Source organism: Gossypium raimondii, chromosome 3 (genome assembly GCF_025698545.1).
Source record: "Gossypium raimondii isolate GPD5lz chromosome 3, ASM2569854v1, whole genome shotgun sequence".
In the NCBI taxonomy this organism is placed as follows: Eukaryota; Viridiplantae; Streptophyta; class Magnoliopsida; order Malvales; family Malvaceae; genus Gossypium; species Gossypium raimondii.
In genome coordinates, this window is record NC_068567.1 from 22,912,165 (window position 1) to 22,939,597 (window position 27,433).

At 31.8% G+C, this 27,433-nt stretch overlaps 2 protein-coding genes and 1 non-coding gene across 3 annotated transcripts; 2 read left to right on the plus strand and 1 right to left on the minus strand.

Moving 5' to 3' along the window:
• Window positions 1-221: 221 nt before the first annotated feature.
• Window positions 222-327, minus strand: LOC128040220 (small nucleolar RNA R71). The gene has a single exon (XR_008194878.1). It is a non-coding gene; the product is annotated as a small nucleolar RNA R71 (small nucleolar RNA).
• Window positions 328-16,368: 16,041 nt separating this feature from the next.
• On the plus strand, window positions 16,369-19,238 carry LOC105793881 (uncharacterized). Its single transcript, XM_052628861.1, has 4 exons — window positions 16,369-16,603; window positions 18,386-18,757; window positions 18,833-18,973; window positions 19,065-19,238. Exons 2-4 carry the CDS (start codon window positions 18,392-18,394, stop codon window positions 19,236-19,238), a joined length of 681 nt encoding a protein of 226 aa, XP_052484821.1. The 5' UTR covers window positions 16,369-16,603; window positions 18,386-18,391.
• A 2,345-nt stretch (window positions 19,239-21,583) lies between these two features.
• Window positions 21,584-26,913, plus strand: LOC105793882 (leucine-rich repeat receptor protein kinase HPCA1). The gene is made up of 19 exons (XM_012622770.2): window positions 21,584-21,941; window positions 22,205-22,328; window positions 22,399-22,470; window positions 22,581-22,655; window positions 22,744-22,815; window positions 22,896-23,057; window positions 23,173-23,247; window positions 23,345-23,416; window positions 23,526-23,597; window positions 23,682-23,750; window positions 23,847-23,921; window positions 24,008-24,079; window positions 24,184-24,318; window positions 24,403-24,875; window positions 24,967-25,116; window positions 25,230-25,369; window positions 25,447-25,666; window positions 25,737-25,972; window positions 26,098-26,913. The coding sequence occupies exons 1-19, from the start codon at window positions 21,857-21,859 to the stop codon at window positions 26,614-26,616; spliced, it is 2,898 nt and encodes a 965-aa protein (XP_012478224.1). The 5' UTR covers window positions 21,584-21,856; the 3' UTR covers window positions 26,617-26,913.
• Window positions 26,914-27,433: the final 520 nt, after the last annotated feature.

Genomic DNA, 27,433 nt, shown 5'->3' on the forward strand with positions numbered 1-27,433 from the left:
TCCTTCCCTTGGCTGCTCACTCCAAACACATCTCAAAACCATTCATTCTTCACTTATTTCTCACTTTTCTCTCTTCATTCCCTTCCATTGTTCTTCATTTTCTTCCCTATTCCTTTGCCGATTTCACCTCTTGAAATCCCTACCGTCTGAATCCATAAGCACATGGCAAGATTTGGTTGAACGTTTCTTATTGAAATATTTCCCTCCATCTTTAACCACCAAGATTCGAAATGAAATCACTTCATTTCAGCAACTTGATGAAGAATATTTATATGAGGCATGGGAGCGGTTCAAGGAGTTAGTATGAAAGTGCTCTTATCATGACATTCCTTGCTGTGTTCAAATGGAGATTTTCTATATTGGTCTCAATATTCATACTAGAATGATAGTGGATGCTTCGACAAATGGAGCCCTTATTTCTAAGTCTTATAACGATGCTTACGAGATTATTGAAAGAATTGCCAGCAATAACTATCAGTGGCCAACAAACCGAGTAGCCCCAGAAAGACGAGTAGCAGGAGTACATGAAGTGGACACACTTGCTTCTTTGGCAACCCATGTATTCTCTATGTCTTCTATGATTAAGAACATAACTATTAATGTTTTCAATGGTAATTTGACAAGTCAGCAACCAAACCAGTTTGGGAATATTTCTTGTGAATACGGTGGAGATGACCATTTCGTTGAAAATTGCCTTTCGAATCCAGAGTCAAAATATTACATGGGAAATCAGAGATGAAATGGTCCGCAATCAAATTCTTACAACCCTTCATGGCAATATCTTCCAAATTTTCCATGGAGCAATCAATGGAAGGACCCTAACAACTCTTATATGCCATCTCGACCAAATTATCCACTGGAATATTCTTAACAAGTGCAACAACCCCCACCAACTGCATCTCTTCAAGTAATCTTAAGAATTTGATGAAGGCGTACATAACAAAGAATGATGAACTAATCCAAAGCCAAGAAGCAACATTGAAGAATTTAGGAAACCAAGTGGGACAGCTAGCCAATAAGCTCAAAGTAAGCCCCAAGGTGTTTGGCCGAGCGGCACAGAAAATCTAAGAATTTTGGGCAAAGAACATTGCAAAGTAGTCACTTTGCCAAGTGGAAAGACATTGGAGCCCAAGGTGGTTGAGGTTCAAGATGAGCCTATTGTAGCTCAAGGCAAAGAGGAATTTCAACTGAGTGTTGTAACTCCTATTTCACAAAATTTATATTCGGTGATCCTTGATGAGGTAAACTATAAACCAATTACTTCTGATTATCTAACACCCTTTTTGGATGCAGAAATATTTCTACAGAAGAGTTGTCCAGTTAAAGCTAAGATTTCACCAATGCTATATGCACAACGATTCCAGAAGCAGCAAAAAGAGACTCAGTTGAAATAAATCTTTGATGATGATATGACTTTTAATGACTTCGATGCTACTAAATCCCTAGATATAGTTGAGGACTGCTCTATTATTTCCAAGATGAAATAGCTGGATTTTACAAAATTGGAGCTCAATTCTTTAGACAATCCGTTAGAACATATTCTACTGGAGGATTCACCAAGTGATGACGAAGATAAGAAATGTTTGGCTTGGTTAGAAGCTAATTAGAAGGAATTCACTCAAGAAGTTCCACTCGAATCATTAGAGTTATTATCTCGAGAGTACACATAACCAAAAGTGTTGATTGAAGAGCCAGTCGAATTAGAACTGAAGACTTTGCCTCTTCATTTGAAATATGATTATTTGGGTTTATCTTTATTTTTACCTATCATGATTTCAGTTGAGTTTACCAAGAATCAAGAAGAAGAGTCATTTGTTGTTTCAGAAAAGCACAAGAAGGGTGTCAGATGGATTATTGCAGATATTCGAGTCAGGGGTTGGAAGATTTGTAGGAATTACATAAAGTTAAACAAGGCCACCAGGAAAGATCATTCCAGGTTTTCTTTCCCTAATAAGATGTTGGATAGATTTTATGGGAAAGAATATGATTTCTTCCTATATGGTTATGGTTGGTATGACAAATGACCATTTGACACCACCATGGTCAATGACGATCCTGAATAAAATGAAGGGAGTTCTCTTCACTTTCTTTATCGTTATTTTATATTTTTAGTTTTTTTTCCTTCTCATTTGAATAAAATGGTAGGCTTAGATAAAATTTTCTTTGGTTCATTATATTAATTAAAACTTTGTCTAGGAGATTGGGACTTAAGCGAGACCATCCGTGACCCTTCTAGTCTTTCCTAGGAGTTTAATTTAATGTAATTTTTCAAAAAATATATTTTTCTAAGTAGCCCAAAAAATTTAAATATTTATTTTGTTAAATAAAGGGTCAACTTTTAACCCAAGCACTAATTTTTTTGAGTTTTTTTGTTTATTTTTAGTGCAGGAGCTTAGGATCCAAAAAAGAGTTGCCGTTGGGCTTAAGACACTACTAAGAAGGGAAATATTCAACCCTTTTCCACACAAACCTATAGCCCTTACCTTGCTCCATTGCCACTCCCAAGTAGCCCAATAGTGCATCTCACTTAACCCCTTAATGTTGCAGCCTTTAACTCCCTGAATCACCACCCCAAACACCTTCATTCAAAGTCACCAACTACTGCACCTAAACTATCCTTAAAACTGCCACCCTCTTCAACTCTAAACCTTACGCTTGGCTACTAACCCACCTGCCCAAAACTGAAACCACCCTTAACAGATTTCCTAAGTTTGACACTGAGAGTCCCTTTATCTAGCACCATTCCACGAAGTGAACAATTTGGTATAATGGATATGCTGCAACACATGTAGTTGCAGTAACAAGATTACTGGAGATACCTAAAAATACAAAATGACTCGATTAGAGATGCATTTAAATATATATTTCATAACCCGTTTATTTTTGTGCCTGAATTTCCAGACTTTATACTCGAACCATGGACTCCAATGTCGAGAAAGGAAAAAGATGAGTCAGATTCTGAGGGATCTGCAAATAAATAAAAAGGGGGATCCTTACTTTATTTCATTTTCTTTCCTAGGTTATTTAATATTTTAAAATTAGGTTCTATTAGGATTTTTATTTTTTGCATAATAAAACAAGAGGTGGAAATCATAAATAAAAATGAACAAGTTACAAAGTGTGGCAATAGATATATACATGTCTAGGATTGGATCTAGAGAGAGCTTGGTACTTAAGCAGTCAAATTGACTCACCTTATCTTTTTCAGAATCTTACTTGGTGTATAGTATCTATTCAATTCTAACAATGAGGACATTGTTCATCTTAAGTGGGGGGACTGAAAAATTGAAATTATTTCCTCTTAGAATAAAATTTTCTTTTAATTATGATTATGATATATTTTGTTCAACAATTTGAAATTTTGTTAAGTATGCTAAACTTCAGTATGAATAAAATTCTATTATTTCAATAATTGCTATGTTGGCTGAATTATGATATAAATGTAATTTTAATAAAGCATGCAAATCATACCATTAAATTTTTAGTTCCTTAGGAAAGTTAGGTATACATGAAAGTTTAAGTCTCTAGAATTGACTTAGTAATTTCTTAAGGCAAAATCTTAGGAAGCATGGAATGTTGAAAATGATTTAGGCAACTTTTTTTTAGACCGTTTGAGTCTTTCAAGCCAACCATGATAAATTTTTATCCCTTAAAACCTAACTTTGAGACTATATGGCCTAATTTTATTTGAACCCTTGCAATATTTAGCCATCACTTTTCTCTTAATTATCTTTAAACTGTCCTAAACACTAGACTCGGCACTCTTCAGAATGTTCATTGAAAATAAGTCTGGGGGAGTTGAAAAGAAGTATCAAATGCTCAAAAAATTGTAGTACATACAGTAAAATGCTCGTGATAAAAAAAAGAGAAAAGAAAAGAAAAGAAATATAATAAAAAAAAGAGAGAGCATATGTATTTGAAAGAAAATAGATGTACAAAAGAGCATGTGAAAGAAAAGTAAGTTGGTGTATTGAAGGTAATTATTCCGAAGGTCCGATTGAAGCTGAGTCTAGGGTTTTTAGCCTAAATTTATCTATCTTTTACCTACCCCTAGCCTAGCCATGTTACAACCTATTTAAAAGACCTATTGATTCAAGTTTCTGTGCTATCTACATTAGTGGAGAGAAATTGCTTTGTTCAACATATGAAGGCATAAATTAAACTTGATGATTGCAGCTTAATCTTAAATAAGGGAATAAAATCAAATTGGTAGGGATTTACATGTTTTTTTTAGAAAGCATTTAGTCTATTTTTGCTATCATAATAATTATTGAGATTAATTTGAATGGTATGTATACTTAAGTAGCATAATTAACAAAATTCTTATTCTTGAGCTTAAGTATACTAAAATCATAATTTTGGGAAGAATATTGTTCTAGAAGAAATTTTCAAAGGTGTTTTCGAGAAATTCTTTTCAAATATTTGCGTGACTCGGGACGAGCAATGAATTAAGTTTGGGGGGTGTGGAAACACGAAAATATATACACTTTTTCATGCCCTTTTTTACTCAAATTCATGCAGTTTCGATAACATTCTTGTCGAAAAATATATAATTATTATAAAATAATTAAGTTGAACTCAAATTATAAACATGTTGAATTTTAATTAATTTTATATCAAATTTTTATTAATTTTGATTATTTTTGACAGATTTGCACAAAAGGCGAAAAACGACTCGACAAACACTACTAGAAGCGCAAAACCGAGAAGCAATTTTGAAGCATCAAGACGAATTAATTTTTCAGCCTAATATAGTACAAATTATGTGTATTAATTCATAGTATAACTAATTTTAATTGTAGCTCAATTTAATTTGGGTTAAATAAATTATTATTAATTAATTATGAAAAGTGGCCCAGTTGAGTTGAACCGAGAAAACTGGTCTAACTGAGCACTGGGCAGCCCAAAATAGTCTCACATGCTGACCCAATCAGCTTGTTTTTCTGATTATTTAGCTTGCAAAATGGTCCTTGAAGACTCCTTCAATTTGCATTCAAATCTCTCCGCTATTCATGCCTTTCAAGATTTGCCCCTACCTAAAAATAACATGTTTGAAATCTTCAAACATGCCACATGTGTGGCCGATCATGGGGGGAGTCTTTGGCTGCTGATTTTGGCTATTTTTAGCAGCCTTCTCAACCTATAAATACCCCCCTGGGCTGCTCACTTCAAACACATCTCAAAACCATTCATTTTTCACTTCTCTCTCACTTTTCTCTCTTCATTCCCTTCCATTGTTCTTCATTTTCTTCCCCATTCCTTTGCCGATTTCACCTCTTGAAAAAGATTCCTTCAACCATCATTTGGAGCAGCATTAAAGTGTTCGTGGAATCCTCGATTCAACAAGAACAGGGCGGAGAAGGAGGAGCGAAGCAAACTAGTCAAGCCTCGGAGAAACACCGGATTTGATTCTTGTTCATTATCCTTTTTAATTTTATTGTTGTTGTTATGAACATGTCCATGAATAATTGTGATGTTGATATGTTTAATTTAATTAATATGGCTTAAATTCAATTCGTGTTAGGTTGATTGCATTTCGTCTACTTGAGTTATTAAAATTGTTCTTGTGTTGTTATAGGCCTCGGTAAGATGTTTGATTAAGTAAAACCATGACTAAGTTATTCTTGCATTACAATTGTAAGGTAACTAATGAATTAATTATTTAAACGGATTGAAATTGTAATTAATTGACATGATACTTAATCAGTGCATGTTTAATCATCTAAGGTAGCTGAGGGTTAAATTAGCAACGGTGTCTAACGATACATTAGCCTTGCATAACTTGCAAGATTATTGTGATTAAACTGTTTCAAGGTAGAAATACATTGTTACCTCGCGTAATCTTTTATGTGCGTATGAGATTGAATTAATTATTTGAATTGGCATAGGGATATGTACAAGAGATTATTTTAATTTCATAAGTATGTATGTGCATTAACACATTTGCTTATTAAAATTTGTTTAATTTGTTGAATTGACATAGAGATATAATTAAGAGATAAATGGATTTTGGTAGGTAAATATGTTCATAAGTTAGCAAATTGCTGAGTTGCCGTGAATTTATTCGTAACAACATAAACATGAGTTTAATAATTCTAAGTTAAAAGAAATGTAGATAATCTAGCACAATTATGTCATCTTGATTAAAATCATCTTTTAAAATCGTGCATTGGAACTTTTATTTTATTTTTATTTATTTTACTTAGTTAAAATCCTAGTTTTTAATCACCTCCTCAAATCAAAATATTTTTCTTCACCAAAGTGGTTTTAATTGCATTCATAAATAATTCTTTTCACAGTCCCTATGGGTACGATAACTCGACATTTACTTGTCACTTTATTACTTCTTGCAATTGTGTACATTTGCACATTTCCGTCGTTCCAGCCTCCAAAACAGAATGCGATTAAAATAAAAAAAGAAATAAAATTGGACATCTAAACTAAGCCTTCAATCATCAAAAGGAATAATGATACATGTACGCATGGGGTGAAATTTATTAAATTCCAATCACCAAAACTGCCAATTTTCAGGATTGGGAAATTAGTAGACTAGTAATGACTTTTTGGATGGGATCTTGGCATTTCTGGGTTGAGATGTCTCATGACGTTTGAATATCTATCTCTTAGCTTCAAAACTCATTTTGAATCACTCGATTTTGAGTTTAAGAGCTCAAGTTATGACCGTTTTAGTGAAGATTGCGCAAACAGAATTTCTGAATAGGATTATGACGGGAATTACGAGTTTCGGGCTTTTAATTCGAGTATAAATCATATTGGTTTGAGTTTTAGGCTTAACTTTTATTATATATGAGTCCAATATTGTATTTATCATCTCTTGTTATTTTATTATTATTTTATTCTAAATTTTTTATAATTATTAATTATTTTAAGTTATTTAGGATTTTATGTTAACAAGAAAGTTAGTTTAAACTACTTGTTTAGATTAAATTAGAGTTCTAGTATACTTAAGAGTTTTATTTAGATTATTTAGCTAGCCTATATATAGGCCTTTGCATTGTACACAATTCAGACAATTTAGTATTATTCTGTTTCTCTTTTGAGTTAATAAAATCTCTCTGAGTTTTTCTTTTCAAGAATTTCTCTTGAGTTTCTTTTAGAAGAGTTATAACAATCTTTTTAGATTGTGGGGATCATCTTCAAACTTTTTCTTGTCAATGTTTCTATCTTGGAGGGGAAATTAGAGCCGCTTAAGGGGGGTTATAGATTCTTCGTGTTTCCAAGGCTTTTTAGGACTTCTACACGCCATGTTCTATCTTTCCATTTATCTTCTTTATTCGCTCTTTAATCTTTGATTTATTATTTTATTTTAGTTATTTATTTTAATTGTTTTCTCTGACTTGGATTCAATTTCGTTTCAGGATGTGTGAAAATCCAAGTTTCTTTCCGAATATTTAGAGCTCTAAGTCAAATCCATGACTTTGACAAACTTTACAATCCGCTTCCGCGTTCATCCTTCTCATCCTTTATCATTTGGTATTAGATTTGGGTGTTTTAGGTGTTCTTTTTATATTTATAAACTGATTTCTAGGAAACAACCTCAAAAAGTTTTCAGAAAAAAAATATTTTTTAGTGGGTAAACAATTTTCAAACGATATGAAATTTTACATACTATTTCTTGACACTATTTTAGAGTATAAAAAAATATTTCTCACAAAAAAAGTGATCGAAAAAAGTACAAAAAAATAAAATATGAAAAAAATAAAAAAAAATATAATGTGGGTTGAATTTTGTATCAAAACTTTCCGGATCAGATCTACATTATTTGAGGAGGATCGAGTTTAAATTTCGTGATTTTTGGAAATTGGGAACACCTCGAATGAAGTTTGTCAAGTTTCTTCGCAATTTTTCGGGTTTTTGGGTTTCGACAATTTTCATTGACTCTTAGCTTTAAGTTTTCATTTGTTTTTACTTTTTATTTGTTCCTTTAAGCATTCTAACACTTTCTTTCTTCTTATGTTAGTAGGTTAAAACATGTTGCATATTCCTTCATCCGTACAACAGAATTATTTGATGTCTAAGCCAATTTTGGACTCATAGTGCTATTAGGTTTGCTTTGATGGTTTGATTCTAATACGTTCTGATTGATTGATATAGACACTTTTGAAACGACTCGCAAGGTTAATTCTTACCTCATTGAGAATTTAATTTTTATTTCTGAGTGCATAACACTAAGGTTTGCTTAATTTTTCTTTTATTGAGTATTGTGTTCTTTTCAAGCTTTCATTATGATTCGCAACACTATGATTGGGAAGTTGAGAAGGGATCAAGAGGTTCGAAATGTTCGAGATCAGCAACGTGACACTATTCTAGACATGACCAACAAAAATTTGGAATGTTAAGTACCAAAATTGAGTGTTGGAATCGTAATTGGGAAAGCGAAAGCGGATCGTAAAGTTTGTCAAAGTCGCAGATTTAACTTAGGGCTTTAAATGTCGGAAAGAAACTTGGATTTTGACACAACCTGAAATGAAATTGAATCCAAGTAAGATAAAATAATTAAAATAAATAACTAAAATAAAATAATAAATCAAAGATTAAGGAAGCGAATAAAGAAGATAAATGGAAAGATAGAACGTGGCGTGTAGAAGTCCTAAGAAGACTTGGAAACACGAAGAATCCACAACCTCCTTCAAGCGACTCTAATTTCCCCTTCAAGATAGAAACTTTGGCAAGAAAAAAGTTTGAAGATGATCCCCACAATCTAGAAAGATTGTTAAAACTCTTTTAAAAGAAACTCAAGAGAAATTCTTGAAAAGAAAAACCTAGAGAGAACTTATTAACTCAAAAGAGAAATAGAATAATAATGAATTGTCTAAATAAAACTCTTAAGTATATTAGAACTCTAATTTAATCTAAACAAGAAGTAGCTTTAAACTAAACTTTTTTATTAACATAAAACTCCTAAATAACTTAAAATACTTAATAATTATAAAAAATTCAGAATAAAATAATAATAAAATAATAAGAGATGATAAATACAATATTGGGCTCATATATAATAAAAATTAAGTCTAAAACCCAAACCAATATGATTTAAACTCGAATTAAAAGCCCGAAACTCGTAATTCTTGTTATAATCACGTTCAGAAATTCTGCTTGCGCAGTATTCATTAAAACAATCATAACTTGAGCTCCCAAACTCAAAATTGAGTTATTCAAAATGAGTTTTGAAGCTAAGAGATAGATCTTCAAACGCCATGAGACATCTCAACCCAGAAATGCCAAGATCCCATCCAAAAATTCATCGCAAGTTTGCTAATTTCCCATGTAACACCCCTTACCCATATTCGACACCGGAATAGGGTACGAGGTATTACCAGAACACGTACACTTGTAAACGTATTGAACCGAGTTATAAAATTCTATTAATTATTAAAACTTTCAAATTTTTAACATGCTTTTATAATTCTTCACAATATAAATAATACAACATTTCCTGCCAACCACAATCGAGCTTCCGATAATCATTTCACTGCATCTAATAATTGTACATATTACCAATAATAATTCAATTCCAATAATAAAACACATATCTATATAATATTCATCACCAAATAACATTCACTTTAATTAAAATTATATGAATATAGTTCATACGAACTTATCAAAGCTAAATTGTAGAAATACCAAAATTTAGGGACATTTTGGTAATTTTCTATTTTCTCAATTTCCACCCAATCTTGATCTAAATTAATATTTCATTAAATTTACTAATTTAAATAATAAAACAATTCATTTCATGCAATTTGGTCACTTTTGACATTTTTACAAATTTACCCTTAAAGTTTCACATTTGTTCAATTTAGTCTCGAACCTAAAACATGTAAATTGATCATTTTAATAAAACTCATGCTAGTTGAATAATCATATATTTTCCTCCTCCTCCTCTACATTCCACATCCTTAATATAAATAACATGCTTATATGTAACATTATCTATAATTTCACATTTATTTATATTCATTCAAAGCTGTCCACTTGAGTCATAATCACTAAATTATTTATATATTCAGATACATAACTCCAAATTGAGATCCGTTAATTTTATATGAAACTAGACTCACATACATTCTTACCATAAAATTCTCAGAATTTTTCTTTAGCAAATAAGTACATTTTATTCTTTAAAGTCATCCATGTTCTTCTCGACAGTTCGACCCTTCTTTACTAAAAATTAATTATCTCCTCGTACAAAATTTGAATGATGTTAACATTTGTTTCTATTGAAAATAAACTAATTAATTATTTAAACATATAAATTTAAGACTCTAATTATTTTTATACAATTTTTTATGATTTTCCAAAGTCAGAACAGGGGAACCCAAAACCATTCTAACCTTATCTCACAAAACTTATTATATCTCATAATTTAAAACTCCATTGCTTACACTGTTTCTTCTATGGAAAACTAGACTCAATAAGATTTAATTTCATATTTTTTTCATCCTTTAATTCAATTTATACGATTTTTGGTAAATTTTCAAAGCCAGACTACTGCCGCTGTCTCAAACTATTTTAGTGTAAAATGTTGATAACTAAATTTATAACACTTTCCCTTCCTTTCTCTTCAATATTTTCCATCACTTTCTCTTATTTCCCTTTACTAACATATCAAGAACATATAACCTTATATACTAAAACCCTACATTAACATCAATCTCATACTTTTTCAATAATATCAAACTCAAAAATATATTGAAATCTTGATGTTCTTACCTTGCTCAATTGATTTCAATCTTTAACTTGATTTTCTCTCTCCTCCAACCTCTATTTCTTGAATCTAACTTGATATTCTAGCTCCCCATAGTCTCCTTGTTATCTTTCTCCCTTGATAGCTATGGAAATTCTTTTGATTTCTAGGTGGAAATGGTAGGTTTTTGGTGGAATGACAAAATTGTAAAGAAAGCAAAACTTTCTTTCCTCTCTTCTCTTCAACGTGAGATGCATGAGAAAGATGATTTCTCATCATCTTTCCTCCCTTTTATATTAATCATTTAATAATAAAATAATACTAAAATCTTAATAAAATATTAATTAAATAACATTTATCTAATTAATTAATTAAAATATCACAAACATCATCATTACCTTCTAGAATTCTCTCTTTCTAATTGACCATTTTACCCTTTATAATCTTTTGAAATTCAATCCTTGAGTCATCACTTAATTTAGTAAAATTGTAATTTAGTCCTCAAAATTCTTTATTTTTTTAATTTGGTCCTAATTTATCCATTTTCCTTAGTTTCTAGATTATTCCACCCTTAAAATATTTACACTATTGGTCCTTTAACTTTTCATATTTACACTTTAACCCTCAAATTTTGAGTATGTACTCTTGGGTAACAAAACTTTTCTCACTTTTGCAATTTAATCCTTTCTTGAATTAATATGTCATAATATACTTCCCAATGTTGACATAACTCAATTACCCTTTTATCACTTTATTTCCTTATTTTACCATATTAGGATATTATCTTACTTTCTTACTGTAGTAATTTTCGGGGTATTACAATTTCATAGCTAGTTAACCCTTCTAGCTTCTAGAATTCAAATTCTACATTTTATACAAATAGGTCATTTCCTTAATTAATCACTAAATCGATAAAATTTTCATATCAGTATTATCATGCAACCTTCCTATCATAATGCAACCAATGTCAAAATTTTAAAATAAATTTTTCCTTGTCAGATTTGTGGTCACAAAACCATTGTTCCATCTAGACCCAAAATCGGGCTGTTACATCCCAAGCCTGAAAATTGGCAGTTTTGGTAATTGGAATTTAATAAATTTCACCCCATCTGTGCATGTATCATTATCCAGCTCCTTAAAAAGATTCGTCCTCGAATCTTGATTTGATTTGCTTAACCTTTGACATTGTTGTTGGGCCTTGAGGTAGTGTGAACCCATCACATTCATGGGTTTGAAATTGTGCCTTGAGACTCACATCAAATACAATCACACCAAATATGAATCATCACAATCATGCAAAACTTTGTGAACTTTATGCATATTCATATCGTGCAAATGTTTCATGTTTTTCATTTTTTTTAATTTTTCAAGAAATATTCAAACTATGATTTTCATATTTTTCCTATTAAAAATGAAGGATCACATTTTCACCCTTGTGTGAGAACCTTGAAGGGAATATAAATAGCAAGACATAATAGGAAACAGGGTGTAACATCCCAAATTTTTCGAAACAGTAAGTGGCACTGTTCTAGGAACCGTTATAGTGAATTTTTGAGAAAATTCGATAATGAGACAATAAATAGAATTTATTTAAAAAAAAGAGGTTATGAGGATCTATTTCTGGAAATCAATAAAGTAAATTTTGAATGAGAGAATGTGGAAAGAGGACTAAATTGCAAATTAAAAAAATTTAACAATGATAATGTAATTTGATCAAATTGAGGAAAATGAAAAATTAAGAAAGATTGTGGAACATAAGGATATTTTAGATTGAATATTAAGTTGATGGAAGTCACTTTAGGGACTAAATTAGAAATTTTGAAAAGTATAGGGGCCTAAAGGTAAATTTCCCAACTAATGAATAAATGAGCTAAAAAGAATTAATTATAACTACCCGATTTTCATCATTGTTAGAAAACCCGATTCAAGGCTAAATGCTTTAAACTTGGTTCGAGAAATTAGTGAGTTGAATATAGGATTAATAAATAAAGTCGTATAGTAATTAAATAGATTAAGTTGTTTTACTAACAATATAAGAACTAAATTATAAAGTGAGTATAATGAGATTTTTTATTGAAGCTTTGTGCATGTCCTTGATTAGCAATTTTCTTTGTCCTTAAAAAATAATTCATAATTAATAGTGGGCAAGCATGATCAAGGCCATTGATTTCCATTATCTTTTGTATGAAGGCTTAATTAACCATTTATTTTATTGTTTATTATTAAATAAATAATGTTAATTATATGAGAATGGTTTAGTGGAAAGCGAAAATTCATTTTCTCATATTCCATATTCGGCTATTGTAATACGCCAAATTTTTTTTGCTGTACACATGGCACTATTCTCGTATATAATGAATTAATGAGAAAATTTGAAAATGAGTTGGATAAGAGAATTTTATGGAATTAAATTTGATAATTGAGATGGGAAAATTTTGAAAAGAATTTAGAAGTGGAAATGTGACAAAAGGATCAAATTGTAAATTTTGAAATATTTAGTTACTAAATTATAATTTTTCCATTTTTAAAAAAGAAAAAATAATTCCCACCACTCAAGGACTTATATTAAAGATTTATTATGAATTATGATATTGAATTGATTTATGTATCGAGTTTTGAGAAGAAACTGCTAAAATGAGAAAATATGATAATTTTACCATAAAAAGGTAATATGAAAATTATATTTAAATATGATATTTAACATTCAAAATTATTTTAGACCGTGGAAACCCGTATTAAGGAAATGAGCTTCAAATGAACAATTTTAAACTTACAACATGTTTGGTTGGGTGAAATGGCTATGCCATTACACCCCTATTCCGTGGGCCCACCTAATCACCCGTTTGGATGAATGGAATGCCTTATTACGGACTTATTCCATTATGGGTGTATGCCAAAAATTGGCTATTCAACCTTGTTTAGCTATTCCCTCCCCAAACCACCGTTTAGCTATTCAACCCTGTTTTACCCTCCCAACCCAAAAGCCTTAAAACACATCAAACAGAAGCTGCCAGCAAAGTCGCCTCCACCCACTCCCGTTTCACTTTCATCTTGGCATCTTTCGCCGACTCCACCGTCTCAGATATTCGAACCAACTGTTTCGGCAAGTGCTTCTTCACTTTATCGGCGGCTATTTTCAGGTTATATGCTCTATCTATTTTTTTTGTATTTTCTTTGATTTTTCTCTTCATCTTTGATCTGAATTCAATGGAAAAATGGCTTCTTTTTGTATTTTCTTTGATCTGATCATTTAAGCGGCGATTTGAATGTAATTTTCAAAAACAAAAGTTATTTTCTTGATTTTTGGTGGGAGACGTTTCTGGATTTGGTTTCCAGAAATGAGAAAGCCTATGACTTTAACATGCTTCTTGTATAGAGTGAAGCTCATTGTTTTTGGTTTGAATTTTGATAAAAGATTATTTTGATTCTGAATATTTTACATTTTCATTTGCTTGAAGTTCAAATGTTGTTATTTCTCTTATACGAAGTTCAATGGGAAAGGTACTAGGTTCTCTATTGTGTTTTCTTTCTCATTTACTTGTGGTTCTCACTTCTTTGGTTTTATTTAGTTTACTGCTAATCTTAATCTTCATTTTGTTTTGCAAATGTTGAGAAATGATTATGTTTGGATAATGTTTAGTTGCCATCTCTCTGGCACACATGCACAGTCAATCAGTCTTTTTGTCCATGTCCATGTTTATATTTTTCTATATCTTTATCTCTAGTTTGTAAATATTATATAAAAAAACGTGCAATTTATCAGTCTCTTGTTTGAGTATTGGAGTTTAAAGAGTGATTCCCGCATTTCGTTCTGGGAATTTTTAGGTTTATAGTGTTGAAAGTTAACAGCATGAAGCTAATTTATAAAGTCTATGGTGCTTTCAATGTATTTGCATTCTTTCTGAGTTACATGTCCAACAGTCCTTTCCAAGTGATAATAGTAAAAGCAAGGAAGTCTACTATCTTTTCAAGTGGAAAGTGTTTTCAAAGTAGGAGAAGTGATGCTCACATTTGTGATGGTTGTAGTTAGCATCTTGTTTGTTCTTTTAGGTTGACTATTGGATTTCTTCAAAAACTCATCCTTTTTCCTGGATATGGAGGCTTTAGAATTGAGTTGAGTGGGACCTGACTTTTTGCACATCGTTTCTTCTTTTCCCCTCTTTTTTATTTTTCACTTTTGTATTCTACAGATAGAGCCAATCCCAAGTGGAAATCGCCTCTGGTTTTGATCCAAGTACTTGCCTTGATGTGTGAGTGTTTGCCTAGATTTTTTACTTCTTTTTCCCCTTTCTCCATTTTGTTTTGTTTGTATATTGTGAGTCGCTTATTTCCCCTTCTTGCTTAAGCACCTACCCTAGTCACTTTTGTGCTTATAACTGCATGAATTAGAGACACTTTCCTTCATGAGTCTGCTGATTGGATATGTCACTATAGCCCTCTGTCCAAAATTCTAAGCTAATGGCTCTTTTAATTGATAGTTAAATGGTTTTTGGAATGTGATAGATGCTTGCATGTTCTTGCATCTTTTTAACAACTTAGAAAGTTACTTATATAGTTTTTTTTTTTTTTAGAAACTACAGGTATGTGGGAAACATCCATTCACAAGTGACTGAACCACTAGTCCAATAGGTTTTTGCAAGTACTGGTCCTGTTGAAGGTTGCAAGCTTATCAAAAAGGAAAAGGTATTATTTTCAAGATTTTCCCTCTTCTTTTTTTCCCTTTATGAAGCTGTGAGGGTGCACTAATTGAGCAATGGTTTTCTTGACTTTATCTCCCTTTTCCATTCACATACTTGACTAAAAATAAACTGTTGAAGGTTTCATTTCTTGTTCAATTATTTGTTTAGTTGACTAAGGTGGTTGCAATAGTTAGTGCAAATCAGTTTATTTTGACTATTGTAATAGTTAGTGCAAAACAGTTTATTTTTATTATTTTTATTATTTTTAATTTTAACTATTATTTTCAATTATTATTCAAGTTTTAAGTTTATTGTTATGGATTGGTTTTATGTATTTGTTTTCAATTTACTAAATAATGCATTTGTTTATTTTTGTAACTCAAGTAAAGTTTAGATATTTTTATTTTAATATTCCAATTTATTAAATAATGCATTTGTTAAAATAAAAATAATTAAATGCATAAAACTAATTAAATTATATATTTAATTAAAATAATTAAATTATATTTTTTTAATATTTTTATTTATCTTATTAAATTTTATTAAAATAAAAATAATTAAATTATATATTTAATTATTAAATACCGTTTAATAATTACAAATTCTTTAATTGTTTTAATTAAAGCAAATATTGTTTTAATGAACTGTAATGAATATTAATAATAAATATGGAAACAACAAAATTTCAAATAAATCTTAAAATTACATTAAATTTTAATTTGATGTAGAATGTGATTTAAAATTTTATTTTGGTGCAATTGTATAAATATAATTTTAATTTTAATTCAATATATAGATGAAATTTTAATTTTAGCTCAATTATACATATACCTACAAAGCATCAACATAATAACATGATCAAAGATTTTGAAGAAGAAGAATTTATGCAAATTGCTCTAGACTATTTTCAAAATTTGTTCACCTCACAAGGATAGTCTAATTCTACATAAGGTTTTGGTTAATAGACTAAAGCATACCATCTGTGATTGTATTATCGAGGCCTAAAGTGCTTTTATATCATGACAACTAATTTGATAAAGAAATGAATTTCAAGTTGCAAAGATAATTTTAATTTCTATTTTTTGCTTCGTAAAGATTCTAAATTTGTATTGTTCATTTTTCTTTGATAGTGTGTTATTGCAACTTGAATTCTTTGGCTTGTTTGATTGCTTCCTCCACCCACAGTTGAGCGTCTTGTATTCACTAAATCACTGTAAGTTCTTTGGCAATTAAATTCTTTAATTTTATTTTACTGTTATTGAAATTAGTTTTGGAGAAATGTGACCCTTTTACTACGATTTGAAGATATATAACACTTTAATATCTTGCAGTAATGGATCGTCTGCCTTTAATAGGACAAAGTGTGAGGCGTAAAAGAATTGATATTGTATTGACAATATGGTTGCAAATCTGTAGAATTGCGAGTTGGTTCTTACTTACATTGGGTGCCATCCATAGCCTACATACTTATAGACCAAGGATTAGGTCCTATATTTTAGATTTTTATGCAAAACGAGATTATGTGAAAAGGCTTATAAATGCTAGTGACGAGACCTGTATTGAACAAGTTAGGATGAATAGAATTGCCTTTTTTAAACTATGTGAGATGTTACAAACGTTAGGGGGATTGAAGTCGTCAAGGAACATGCTTGTTGATGAGCAAGTGGCAATGTTTTTACATATCATTTCCCATCACCTTAAAAATCGAGTTATTAAGCATCACTTTAATAGGTCCGGGGAAACTACTAGTAGATCATTTCACAATGTTTTAAATGCTGTCATACGTTTACAAGATGTGTTATTTAAAAATGCAGAGCCAATTACAACTAATTCTACAGACCCAAGATGGAAATGGTTTAAGGTATTGGAGTGAGTTCTATATATAGCTTCTACATTATTTAGTTGATTTAGATTTAAATATAGTATCCTAACTCAAGGTTTTATACATGTGATATAGAATTGCTTAGGTGCTTTAGATGGAACCCACATCAAGATTAGGGTTCCAACAGTTGATAAACCTAGATATCGAATGCGAAAAGGTGACATAACAACAAATATGTTTGGTGTTTGTACACCTGATATGCAATTTGTATATGTTCTTCCTAGTTGGGAAGGTTCTGTTGCTGATGGATGGGTTCTTCGAGATGCCATTAGTAGGAGACATGGACTAAAAGTTCCTCATGGTAAAGTATAAAATTAGGGGACTTTGAATTATTCTTTAAGATCAAACATTATTGGGCAATTAATATTTTTAAAAAAAAATTTTATAGGTTGTTATTATCTAGTTGATGCTGGATACACAAATTGTGAGGGATTTCTTGCACCTTTTATAGGACAATGATATCATTTGAATGAGTGGCGTCAAGGTTATCAACCAAGTACTCCGGAAGAATTTTTTAATATGAAACATGCCTCAGCACATAATGTTATTGAAAGATGCTTTGGGTTATTAAAACTTAGATAGGGAATACTTAGGAGTCCATCATTCTATCCTGTAAGGGTGTACAATAGAATCATTATTGCATGTTATTTGCTCCATAATTTTATTCGAACTCATATGAGTATTGATCCTATTGAAGTGGAGTTGGGAGAAGGATTACCTAGAAATGTGGTAGATGACGATGAACCGAATATCGTAAATATTCATCCATCGGATGCATGGGCTACTTGGAGGATGAAACTAGCCAACCAAATGTTCGATGAATGGCAAGCATCTAGAAATTAATTAGGTTTAGGGACAAAATGAGTATGAGTTAATTTGTTTATGTTATTTTATGTATCTAGTTTGTGAAACTTTGGTGGTGTTTGAATTGTTTTTTGTATTGTTCTAAACTTGTTGAATTATAATTTAATTTCTTTTCATTCATCATGTGTTATAATTTTATAAAGTGTTGAGCTTTTGATTCATGATATTGAACTTAATTTTAATTTTATAAAGTGTTCCCCTTTTGATTCATGATATTAAACTTAATTTTAATTTGTTTTTTTTCTTAAGATAATTATGTCAGGTGTTTCAGAATCAAATGTTTCTTCCCAAACTTCTCGAGGAACCAAAAGGAAATGGGTTCCAGAAGAAGATGCAACGTTGGTTTCCTGTATGGTGGACTTGCATAATGTTGGAACCTTTAATGCTGATACGGGGTTCAAAGCCGGTTATTTAAACGAGTTGGAAAAAATGTTAGAAAAAGCTCTACCCAATGCAATGTTGAAGGCTAGACCTAATATTGAATTGAGGATTAGGCTACTGAAAAGGGATTGGCCAATCGTGTATGACATGCTTAATGGCCAAAACAATAGCGGTTTTGGTTGGGATGAGCATAGGCAGCTCGTTTTTGCTGAAGATGCGGTTTGGAACTCTTATTTAAATGTAAGAATTATTTCAAGTCTTTATTATCTTATTTTGACCAAACTTATAACTAATATGAATTCCTTATTTTTATAGAGTCATAAAGAAGCCGGTCAATTCAAACATCGTAGTTTCCCTTACTACGACCAACTTACTGCCATATACGCAAAAGATCGAGCGACTGGGAAAGATGCTCAAACAGCAGCTGATGTTATTAAAGAAATAAATGTTGAGGATGTACCTACTACAGATATTAATGAAGAAAGAAACGAATTCTATGACTGCGAAGCTAATGTCTCTTTGGATGACATGGATGTTTCTGCTACAGAACCGTAACCAGATAGAAACCAAAGGGGTTCCACATCTTCAAAGAAGAAAAAAAAGAATTCTGATGCAAGTGATCATATTTCTTCTTCATTTCATGATGCTGCCACTTTATTGGCGGAAAACATGCAGGCCATTGGCGAACAAATCAGTGGGAGTATTGCCTCCGATGTGGTAGTTCAACAAAAGTCAGAAGAATTCCAGATCATCCAAGAAAAAGCTATAAATTTATATCCAACATTATGTGAAATAGAAGGTTTAACTGTGGATGAGTGCTACCGAGCATTGAGCAAAATTCCAAATCATCCAACGCAAATGCTTATTTTTTTTAGTTTACCTTCTGATGTGCGGTTGGAATGGGTCAGAAGATTTCTTGCTAACCATTAAAAATCATGGTTCTGTTGATGATATTTCGGTAACTTTTTCTGTTTGTAATATTTGGGATGGTATGTCATTACAATGTTCTAACTTTTTTATGTTATAAAACTGTATAACATATGGATTATGATATAGAATTTCATGAATTTCATGTAACATTTTGTTAATATATGAATATTATGTTTATGCAAAATATAATTCTCAAGTTATTTATTACTTCTAATTTTTTTTATTGTAGAATAATTAAATTATTTGTTTCACTAATGATATTTTAGCACATTAAATATGTATTGCGGTTTAAAAATAATAAAGTAGATTAGAATTTATATTTTATAGTATTATATATTATAATTTTAGTAAATTCATATAAGAATATTTAATATTAAGAATTTTATTAAATTATATTTAATAATAATTATTTTAGATTATATTTTATAGTATTATATATTATGATTATAGTAAATTCATATAAGAATATTTAATATTAAAATTTTATTAAATTATATATTTTTATTAAATTATATTTAATAATAATTATGTTAAAATATGATTAAATTATTTATTATTTATATTAATAATATTATTAAAATTTAATAACAATAACAATAATCATTTACTTAAAAAAAATTCTGCTAAGGGTATTCTAGTCATTTTAGTTTTTTTCCTTATGCTATTACAACATCATCTCATTCAACCAAACACAATAATACTATTACAGTTTTATTCTATTCCATTTAACCAAACAATTGAATTACTATTATGCCTCTATTCCATTACAGCGAACCAAACGTGCCCTTAAGTTGTTGGATGTGGGACCAAGGCTCACATGTTGATATTTTTGTAGGGGATGAGAAACCCCCCTCCCCATCAACCCCATATTCTGTTCTTTTCCATCTAGCAACAATTTAGTCTTTGAAATTGTAAATTAAATTTAGAGTTAAAAATTAACTTCTAAATATTTAATCGTTCAATCAATAATCATGTAAGAAAAAAATTATGAACATTTAGTTTTTCATAAGGAAAAAAATGTGAAATATTTAATTGAATTTCCTTTTGTTATATTGATAAAGATATATATATTTTAATTTTATAAGTCAATTAAGAGATTTTAATGTGTTCTATTTATTTTAATTATTTTTAATTTTTAAATTCACAATAAGAAATATGTATCACTAATTGATTTAGTATCAAATCATTTACCAAATTTATTAAAATTAAAATTGTGCTAGTCTGAGTGAAAATTATTTTTATAAATATTAAATTATTTATATAGTTTTATTATATATTATATTTTTAAAATTTGTATTTTCTATTATTTATATAATTTTATTGTATATTATTTGTATAATTTTATTGCATTTTCCGTTATCAATATAATGACGGGTGACCAAAGCAGAAATGAATTCAAACGTTAGTGTCTAAATTAAAAATTAAAAAAAAAAGAAAGAAACAGGAACACAAGCACAATTGGGTGACCGTTTGTATAATTTAATTGATAAAAATATTTTGAGTGTCCAAATAAAACTGACCCTATTTTAGAGTGAAATGGAATGTATATATATGTTTTTATTTTTGGCCAGGCAAAACAATTTCCATGACCAACGTTTTTTTTTTATAAAAAAAATTGTACGAAGAATTTGACACATTTGGTAAGATATTTCATAAATATTGAACTTTGTCTCATATTTGAGTCATAAAATAATTGGCATTAGCATGCGTTGATGGTTGAAGACTGAAGGTAAGAGCAGGGCAGGAAGGGACCCACTAGTCTGCACCTACCATAAAATTATCAAACATTGAGTTTTTTGCCTGTTTGCTTCAATGGAAATTAATGTGATCCATTCCATTTATATCCATAGCAAGCAATAATTATTGTAAAATATTCTTTCTTTTGTCTTAAACCAGGCTCAGAAATGAATTCCATTGGCCGCTATAAAAAGTTGAGAAGGTGCTTTGTGCTAAAAAGGCCATGGTGGTAGGGCAGGCCAGGCCAGCGTAGCAAACAAGCCTATTTCTGAAATCAAATGCTAAACAGAATTTGGTCACTTTTTCTACTTTTTTTCTAATTGAAAAAGTGATGATGACTACGATGATGATAGCTTCAAACTGGCCTTGTTTAAAGCTGTATTGGGGGGGGGGGTACTTAAATTAGCTTCAAAGCTAAGGCAAATCAATTAAAGGAAGTAGTGAAAAGAAAGGGTAGGCCATTGCCAATGGCCACATTGCTCACTGCCTTGTTTCTCGTTTGTTGCTGCACCGCACCTACTCCATCATCTCAATCTCATATATGTTCGCATAAGGACAACATGCTGAAAATTGTCCATGCTTGTTATTCCTGTTTCAACATGACTCTGGACCTTCAAACTCTGCACTGAAAACCACTAGCCAATTAGCCATTGCCGACCCAAAGTTTCAGCCATGACACCCTTTTCATTGCTCTTATTCCTGCTTTTCTTTGCTGCAAATATTGCCCTCCTTTCTGCTGTTACAGACCCTCACGATGGTGATTACTATATCCTTGCTCTTCATTTCTTGATTTGGTTTTACTTTGTAACTTCAAGCTGTTTGATATATAATATACATACACTGTTTTATAAAATATATAGATTCTGCTTTCCAGTTTCATTGAATGTTCTTTTCTGTGATAGCATCAGAAAATTTTATTGTTAATTTCCAATGGACATCTGAGCGAAATATTTGAAATCATCATTTATTAAGTGTTTCTGTATGGTTGTTGGGAATGTAATCAAAGTGGTGCTTTTGCAGCTGCTGCTCTCCAATCTTTGAAAGATTCATGGCAAAATACACCTCCAAGCTGGGTTAAGTCAGATGACCCTTGTGGAGCACCATGGGAAGGAGTCACATGCAACAGCTCAAGGGTGACTGCACTGTGAGTGGATGGTCATATTTTGTTCGCTTCTAGTGCTCATTACCATATACTCATGTGATCTCATTCTCAGGGGATTATCAACCATGGGTCTTAAAGGGAAACTAAGTGGTGACATTGGGGGCCTAACTGAATTGAGATCCTTGTGAGTTTTCTTTGAACCCACCATTGAATTTACAACTGAACTACATTGTTCCATGAGCAATTCTCACTCAAATCTACTACCTTCTCACTTTTAACATAATTTTACTGTAGGGACCTGTCATTTAATCGGGATCTCACCGGTTCTCTGTCGCCACGACTGGGGGATTTGGAAAAGCTGAATATCCTGTAAGAATGCTACTTTACTGATTTGATGAATCCAAGTTTCAACTGCAACTATCTTGTTGTTACATTTTCTTTGTTTTCTGTTTTTCAGAATTCTAGCTGGATGTGGTTTCACTGGTAATATTCCAGAAGAACTTGGAAATCTTGCAGAGCTATCCTTCTTGTAAGAATTGCCATAGTATTTATATAGTAACATATCAGTGGCATTGGAAATTCCAAACCTTCATGCATTTTCATATGCAGGGCCCTGAATTCAAACAATTTCACTGGTAAAATACCTCCCTCATTGGGAAAGCTCTCTAAACTGTATTGGCTGGATCTTGCTGACAATCAGCTGGTGGGAGCTATCCCAGTTTCAACACCCACCTCCCCTGGATTGGACCTCCTTTTAAAGGCTAAACATTTGTAAGTTACTTTTCCAGCTTACCTTCACTTTAGTATGGTTAATGTTAAGACCATTGAGTATTTTATGAAGTAAGAGCTTCTTTTTTTTTTCTTTTTTTTTTCTGTAAACTTGCAGCCATTTCAATAAAAATAAGCTTTCGGGTACCATTCCCCCAAAACTTTTCAGCTCTGAGATGGTACTAATACACATGTAAGTTGATATCCATCCATCCATCCATCCATCCATCAATACGGTTTGTTTGGCAGCACGGCACTCCTCCTAATGGTTCCTAGTGTTCCAATGACAGACTATTTGATGGAAACCAATTAACTGGGAACATCCCATCCACATTAGGACATGTTCAGACTCTTGAAGTTCTGTGAGTAAAAGATAACACCTAAACTTGATTTTCTTTCCTTTGCGGCACTACTTGGCTGTATTAGTTTTCCTTTCTTAACACCAACTGCAATGTATCCTATCCACAACAGTCGACTGGATCGAAATGCTTTGTGGGGAGAGGTCCCTTCAAATCTCAACAACCTTACAAACATCAATGAATTGTGAGTATTTAATTTTACCTTTTCAGTTTGATTATACTGTGGTTAATGAACATATTTCCTGATGCAAATTTTGCTTCCTTTCAGGAATTTAGCACACAATAATCTTACAGGCCCTCTACCAGACTTAACCTCAATGAATACCCTCAATTATGTGTAAGTCTAATGATAGGAGTTCCAATCCTTCAGGTTGATGGTCTATGTTGTTTCCATAGTAATGAATCCTCAAACCTGATCCATCTGATTTTACAGGGATCTTAGTAATAATTCATTTGACCCAACAGAAGCTCCAGTTTGGTTCTCAACCTTATCGTCGCTCACCACTCTGTGCGTAATTTAGTCACCAAAAAGTATTCCAAGTCTTCCTTTTCAACTGTTTGTGAAAATTCACAGCAAATTTTTATAATGTGCAGTGTTATTGAACATGGATCGCTACAAGGGCCTGTACCAGAAAAGCTTTTCAGCTTCCCACAGATACAGCAAGTGTGAGTATTGACTCAAACCCAGAGTTCCCATTTCACAAATCTTTAATGTTTAAGAAAAAGAGAAGGGGCATGACTAAGTGCAGGTTATCTTTATCCTTTGACAGGAAACTACGAAACAATGCCTTCAATGGCACATTGAACCTGGGTGATAGTGTTGGCACTCAACTTCAACTTGTTGATTTGCAGAACAACCAGATTTCCTCCATAACTCTAGGATCTGGATATTCAAATACTTTAATGTAAGACATTTCATGGGAGTTAATTTTCATCAGCTAGAATGATAACCATACTTAATTTGTTTAGTATGTTATTTGTTGATTCAGACTTATAGGCAATCCTGTGTGCACAACTGCTATCTCGAATACTAATTTCTGTCAGATCCAGCAACAAAATACAAAACCCTATTCCACCAGCCTAGCTAATTGTGGAAGTAAATCATGTCCCGTTGATCAGAAGCTGAGCCCTCAAAGCTGTGAATGTGCCTATCCATTTGAAGGAACATTGTATTTCAGAGGACCCATGTTCAGGGAACTGTCTAATGTGAATATGTTCCACTCATTAGAAATGAGCCTTTGGGTCAAATTAGGCCTAACACCTGGTTCAGTTTTTCTTCAGAATCCCTTCTTCAATGTCGATGACTATCTTCAGATTCAGCTGGCACTCTTTCCATCCAGCGGAGAATACTTCAATAGATCTGAAGTTCTGAGAATTGGATTTGATTTGAGTAATCAAACCTACAAGCCTCCTCCAGAGTTTGGACCATACTATTTCATTGCTTCTCCTTATCCTTTCCCAGGTAACTTTTAACTTTACTATCAAGACTATATAACTTTGATCTTTACTGTATAAGCAACAGATTGACAAATCAAATATAAAATATCCTTCAGCCTCACTTGGAACTTCTGTTAGCAAAGGAGTAATCATTGCTGTAGCAACTGGGGCAGCCATTTTGGTTCTTGGCCTCATTGGAGTTGGAATATATGCTGTTCGGCAAAAGAAACGTGCAGAAAAAGCTATCGGATTGAGTAACCCATTTGGTAAGTAACACTTGGATCACTGTGTTTCCTATTTTAACAGCTTGGTGTAGGTAGGAACGGGCTTTTTTTACTGTGGAATTGTTACTTGTGTATTGATCTTCTATATCTTCCAGCATCTTGGGCACCAAGCGGCAAAGACAGTGGGGGTGCACCACAGTTGAAAGGAGCAAGGTGGTTTTCTTATGATGAACTTAAGAAGTGCACCAATAATTTTTCTGAAAGCAATGAACTAGGATATGGAGGGTATGGGAAGGTAAATATCCAAGTTTGCTAGAGGGATTGTATGATTACTGTTTGCAACTGCTGAGATAGCCTTTATGTCCTATGCAGGTATACAAAGGAACGCTCTCTGATGGACAATCTGTGGCAATTAAAAGAGCTCAGCATGGATCAATGCAGGGTGGGCTTGAATTCAAGACTGAAATTGAATTACTTTCCAGAGTTCATCACAAAAACCTTGTCGGTCTTGTTGGGTTTTGTTTTGATCAAGGAGAGCAAATGCTGGTTTATGAATTTATGGCCAATGGAACACTTCGAGAGAGCCTGTCTGGTAAGTTTAAGTTATGCACAAGGCCTAACATGAGCTCTTCTGATATCTGACATGGAGTCATGTGTTGTAGGGAGATCTGGCATTTATCTTGACTGGAAAAGGAGACTCCGGATAGCTCTTGGCTCAGCTAGAGGTCTAGCTTACCTACATGAGCTTGCAAATCCTCCCATTATCCACAGAGATATTAAGTCCACCAACATTTTGTTGGATGAAAATTTAACCGCAAAGGTTGCGGACTTTGGCTTGTCGAAATTGGTATCAGACAGTTCAAAGGGCCATGTTTCAACCCAAGTTAAAGGCACATTGGTGAGTGCCTTTTAACATGCTTCTATTATATATATAAGTACTTCACCCTCGATAGCATGATATGATATGATAATGAAACATGCAGAGATTCCAAAAATGTTTGAATTTTATTTGTTTCATTGTAGGGTTATTTAGATCCTGAATATTACATGACCCAGCAATTAACCGAGAAGAGTGATGTTTATAGCTTTGGAGTGGTAATGCTTGAACTCATAACAGCTAAGCAACCAATCGAGAAAGGTAAGTATGTAGTGCGGGAGGTGCGAAGCGTGATGGATATGAAGGATGACGAGCATTACGGATTGAGGGAGTTAATGGATCCAAGCATAAGAAGCTCGGGAAATCTACTAGGATTTGGGAAATTCTTGGAGTTGGCAATGCAATGTGTTGAAGATTCAGCTACAGATCGTCCAACAATGAGCGACGTGGTAAAGGCCATTGAAACCATTCTGCAAAACGATGGGATGAATACAAACTCCACTACTTCTGCCTCGTCCTCTGCCACTGATTTCGGAGTTGCAAAAGGTTCTCTTAGGCATCCTTATGCCGATGCTTTACCTAAGAAAGAGGTCAATGTCAGTGATAGTGATGCTTTCGACTACAGTGGTGGATACACACTTTCTGCAAAAGTTGAACCCAAATAGATCACCCAATTTCCTCCACCATCTTCTTCAATTCTTTTTTTTTTCTCTAGGAATCTGCACAAGTTTTTTTTTTCCTTCTAGATCACCATCTCCTTTATATATATACATATGAAACGGAGTTACTATTACACAGATATATATATAGGTTATATATATACACAAGCAAGGAAGACTTAATTTAGTGAAAGGTATGACTGCATTTCCATAAGTGATCCTGTTTACTGCTAGATATGTAACAGTACCATCTTTCATTTTTGTATGAAACTTTTTTTGGGGATAAACCAAGTATTTCTAACATTAGTGTTGTATGTTTTTATCATCACTTAAAATAGTACTACTCTCTAATTTTTAAAATTAACAAAATTATCTTATTTAATTCTTAAATTTTATTATTTATTTAATCTTGCTAGAACATTTTCAAATATTTATAATATCCTAATAATTATAAATGAATTGTTGTAATTAATCAAAAGTTATATTATTTAATTTTTGAAAAGAATTATAACTATTTAAATAATATTATTTGAATAGTTATAATATTAAATGAATATTTATGTGTTTATTTTAAAGACATTATTATTCGAAAGACACCTATTGATGAAAATGTCTCTATGAAGAGATATTAAAATTTCTATAAATAGGAATGAGATTTCATTTAGAAATCACACCAACAAATTTTAATATTCTTTCTTTTCTTCCTTCATTTTCTAATATTATTAGATTATTCTATAAAGTATTACTGCAGAAATCATTTATAGTAATTGAGTTTCTTGTCATACATTACTTAGTAGTGGGTTATTCTCGTCAGTGCAAAACG

Excerpts from the sequence above, each read along its gene's own strand:
- LOC105793881 (XM_052628861.1), top strand. The coding sequence starts at position 18,392 with ATGTCAGGTGTTTCAGAATCAAATGTTTCTTCCCAAACTTCTCGAGGA. Across the intron at positions 18,758-18,832 it reads TTTGGAACTCTTATTTAAAT|AGTCATAAAGAAGCCGGTCA; the intron begins GTAAGAATTATT and ends TTATTTTTATAG. Across the intron at positions 18,974-19,064 it reads AAGAAATAAATGTTGAGGAT|AACCGTAACCAGATAGAAAC; the intron begins GTACCTACTACA and ends TTTCTGCTACAG.
- LOC105793882 (XM_012622770.2), top strand. The coding sequence starts at position 21,857 with ATGACACCCTTTTCATTGCTCTTATTCCTGCTTTTCTTTGCTGCAAAT. Across the intron at positions 21,942-22,204 it reads TGTTACAGACCCTCACGATG|CTGCTGCTCTCCAATCTTTG; the intron begins GTGATTACTATA and ends GTGCTTTTGCAG. Across the intron at positions 23,058-23,172 it reads CTTTTAAAGGCTAAACATTT|CCATTTCAATAAAAATAAGC; the intron begins GTAAGTTACTTT and ends GTAAACTTGCAG.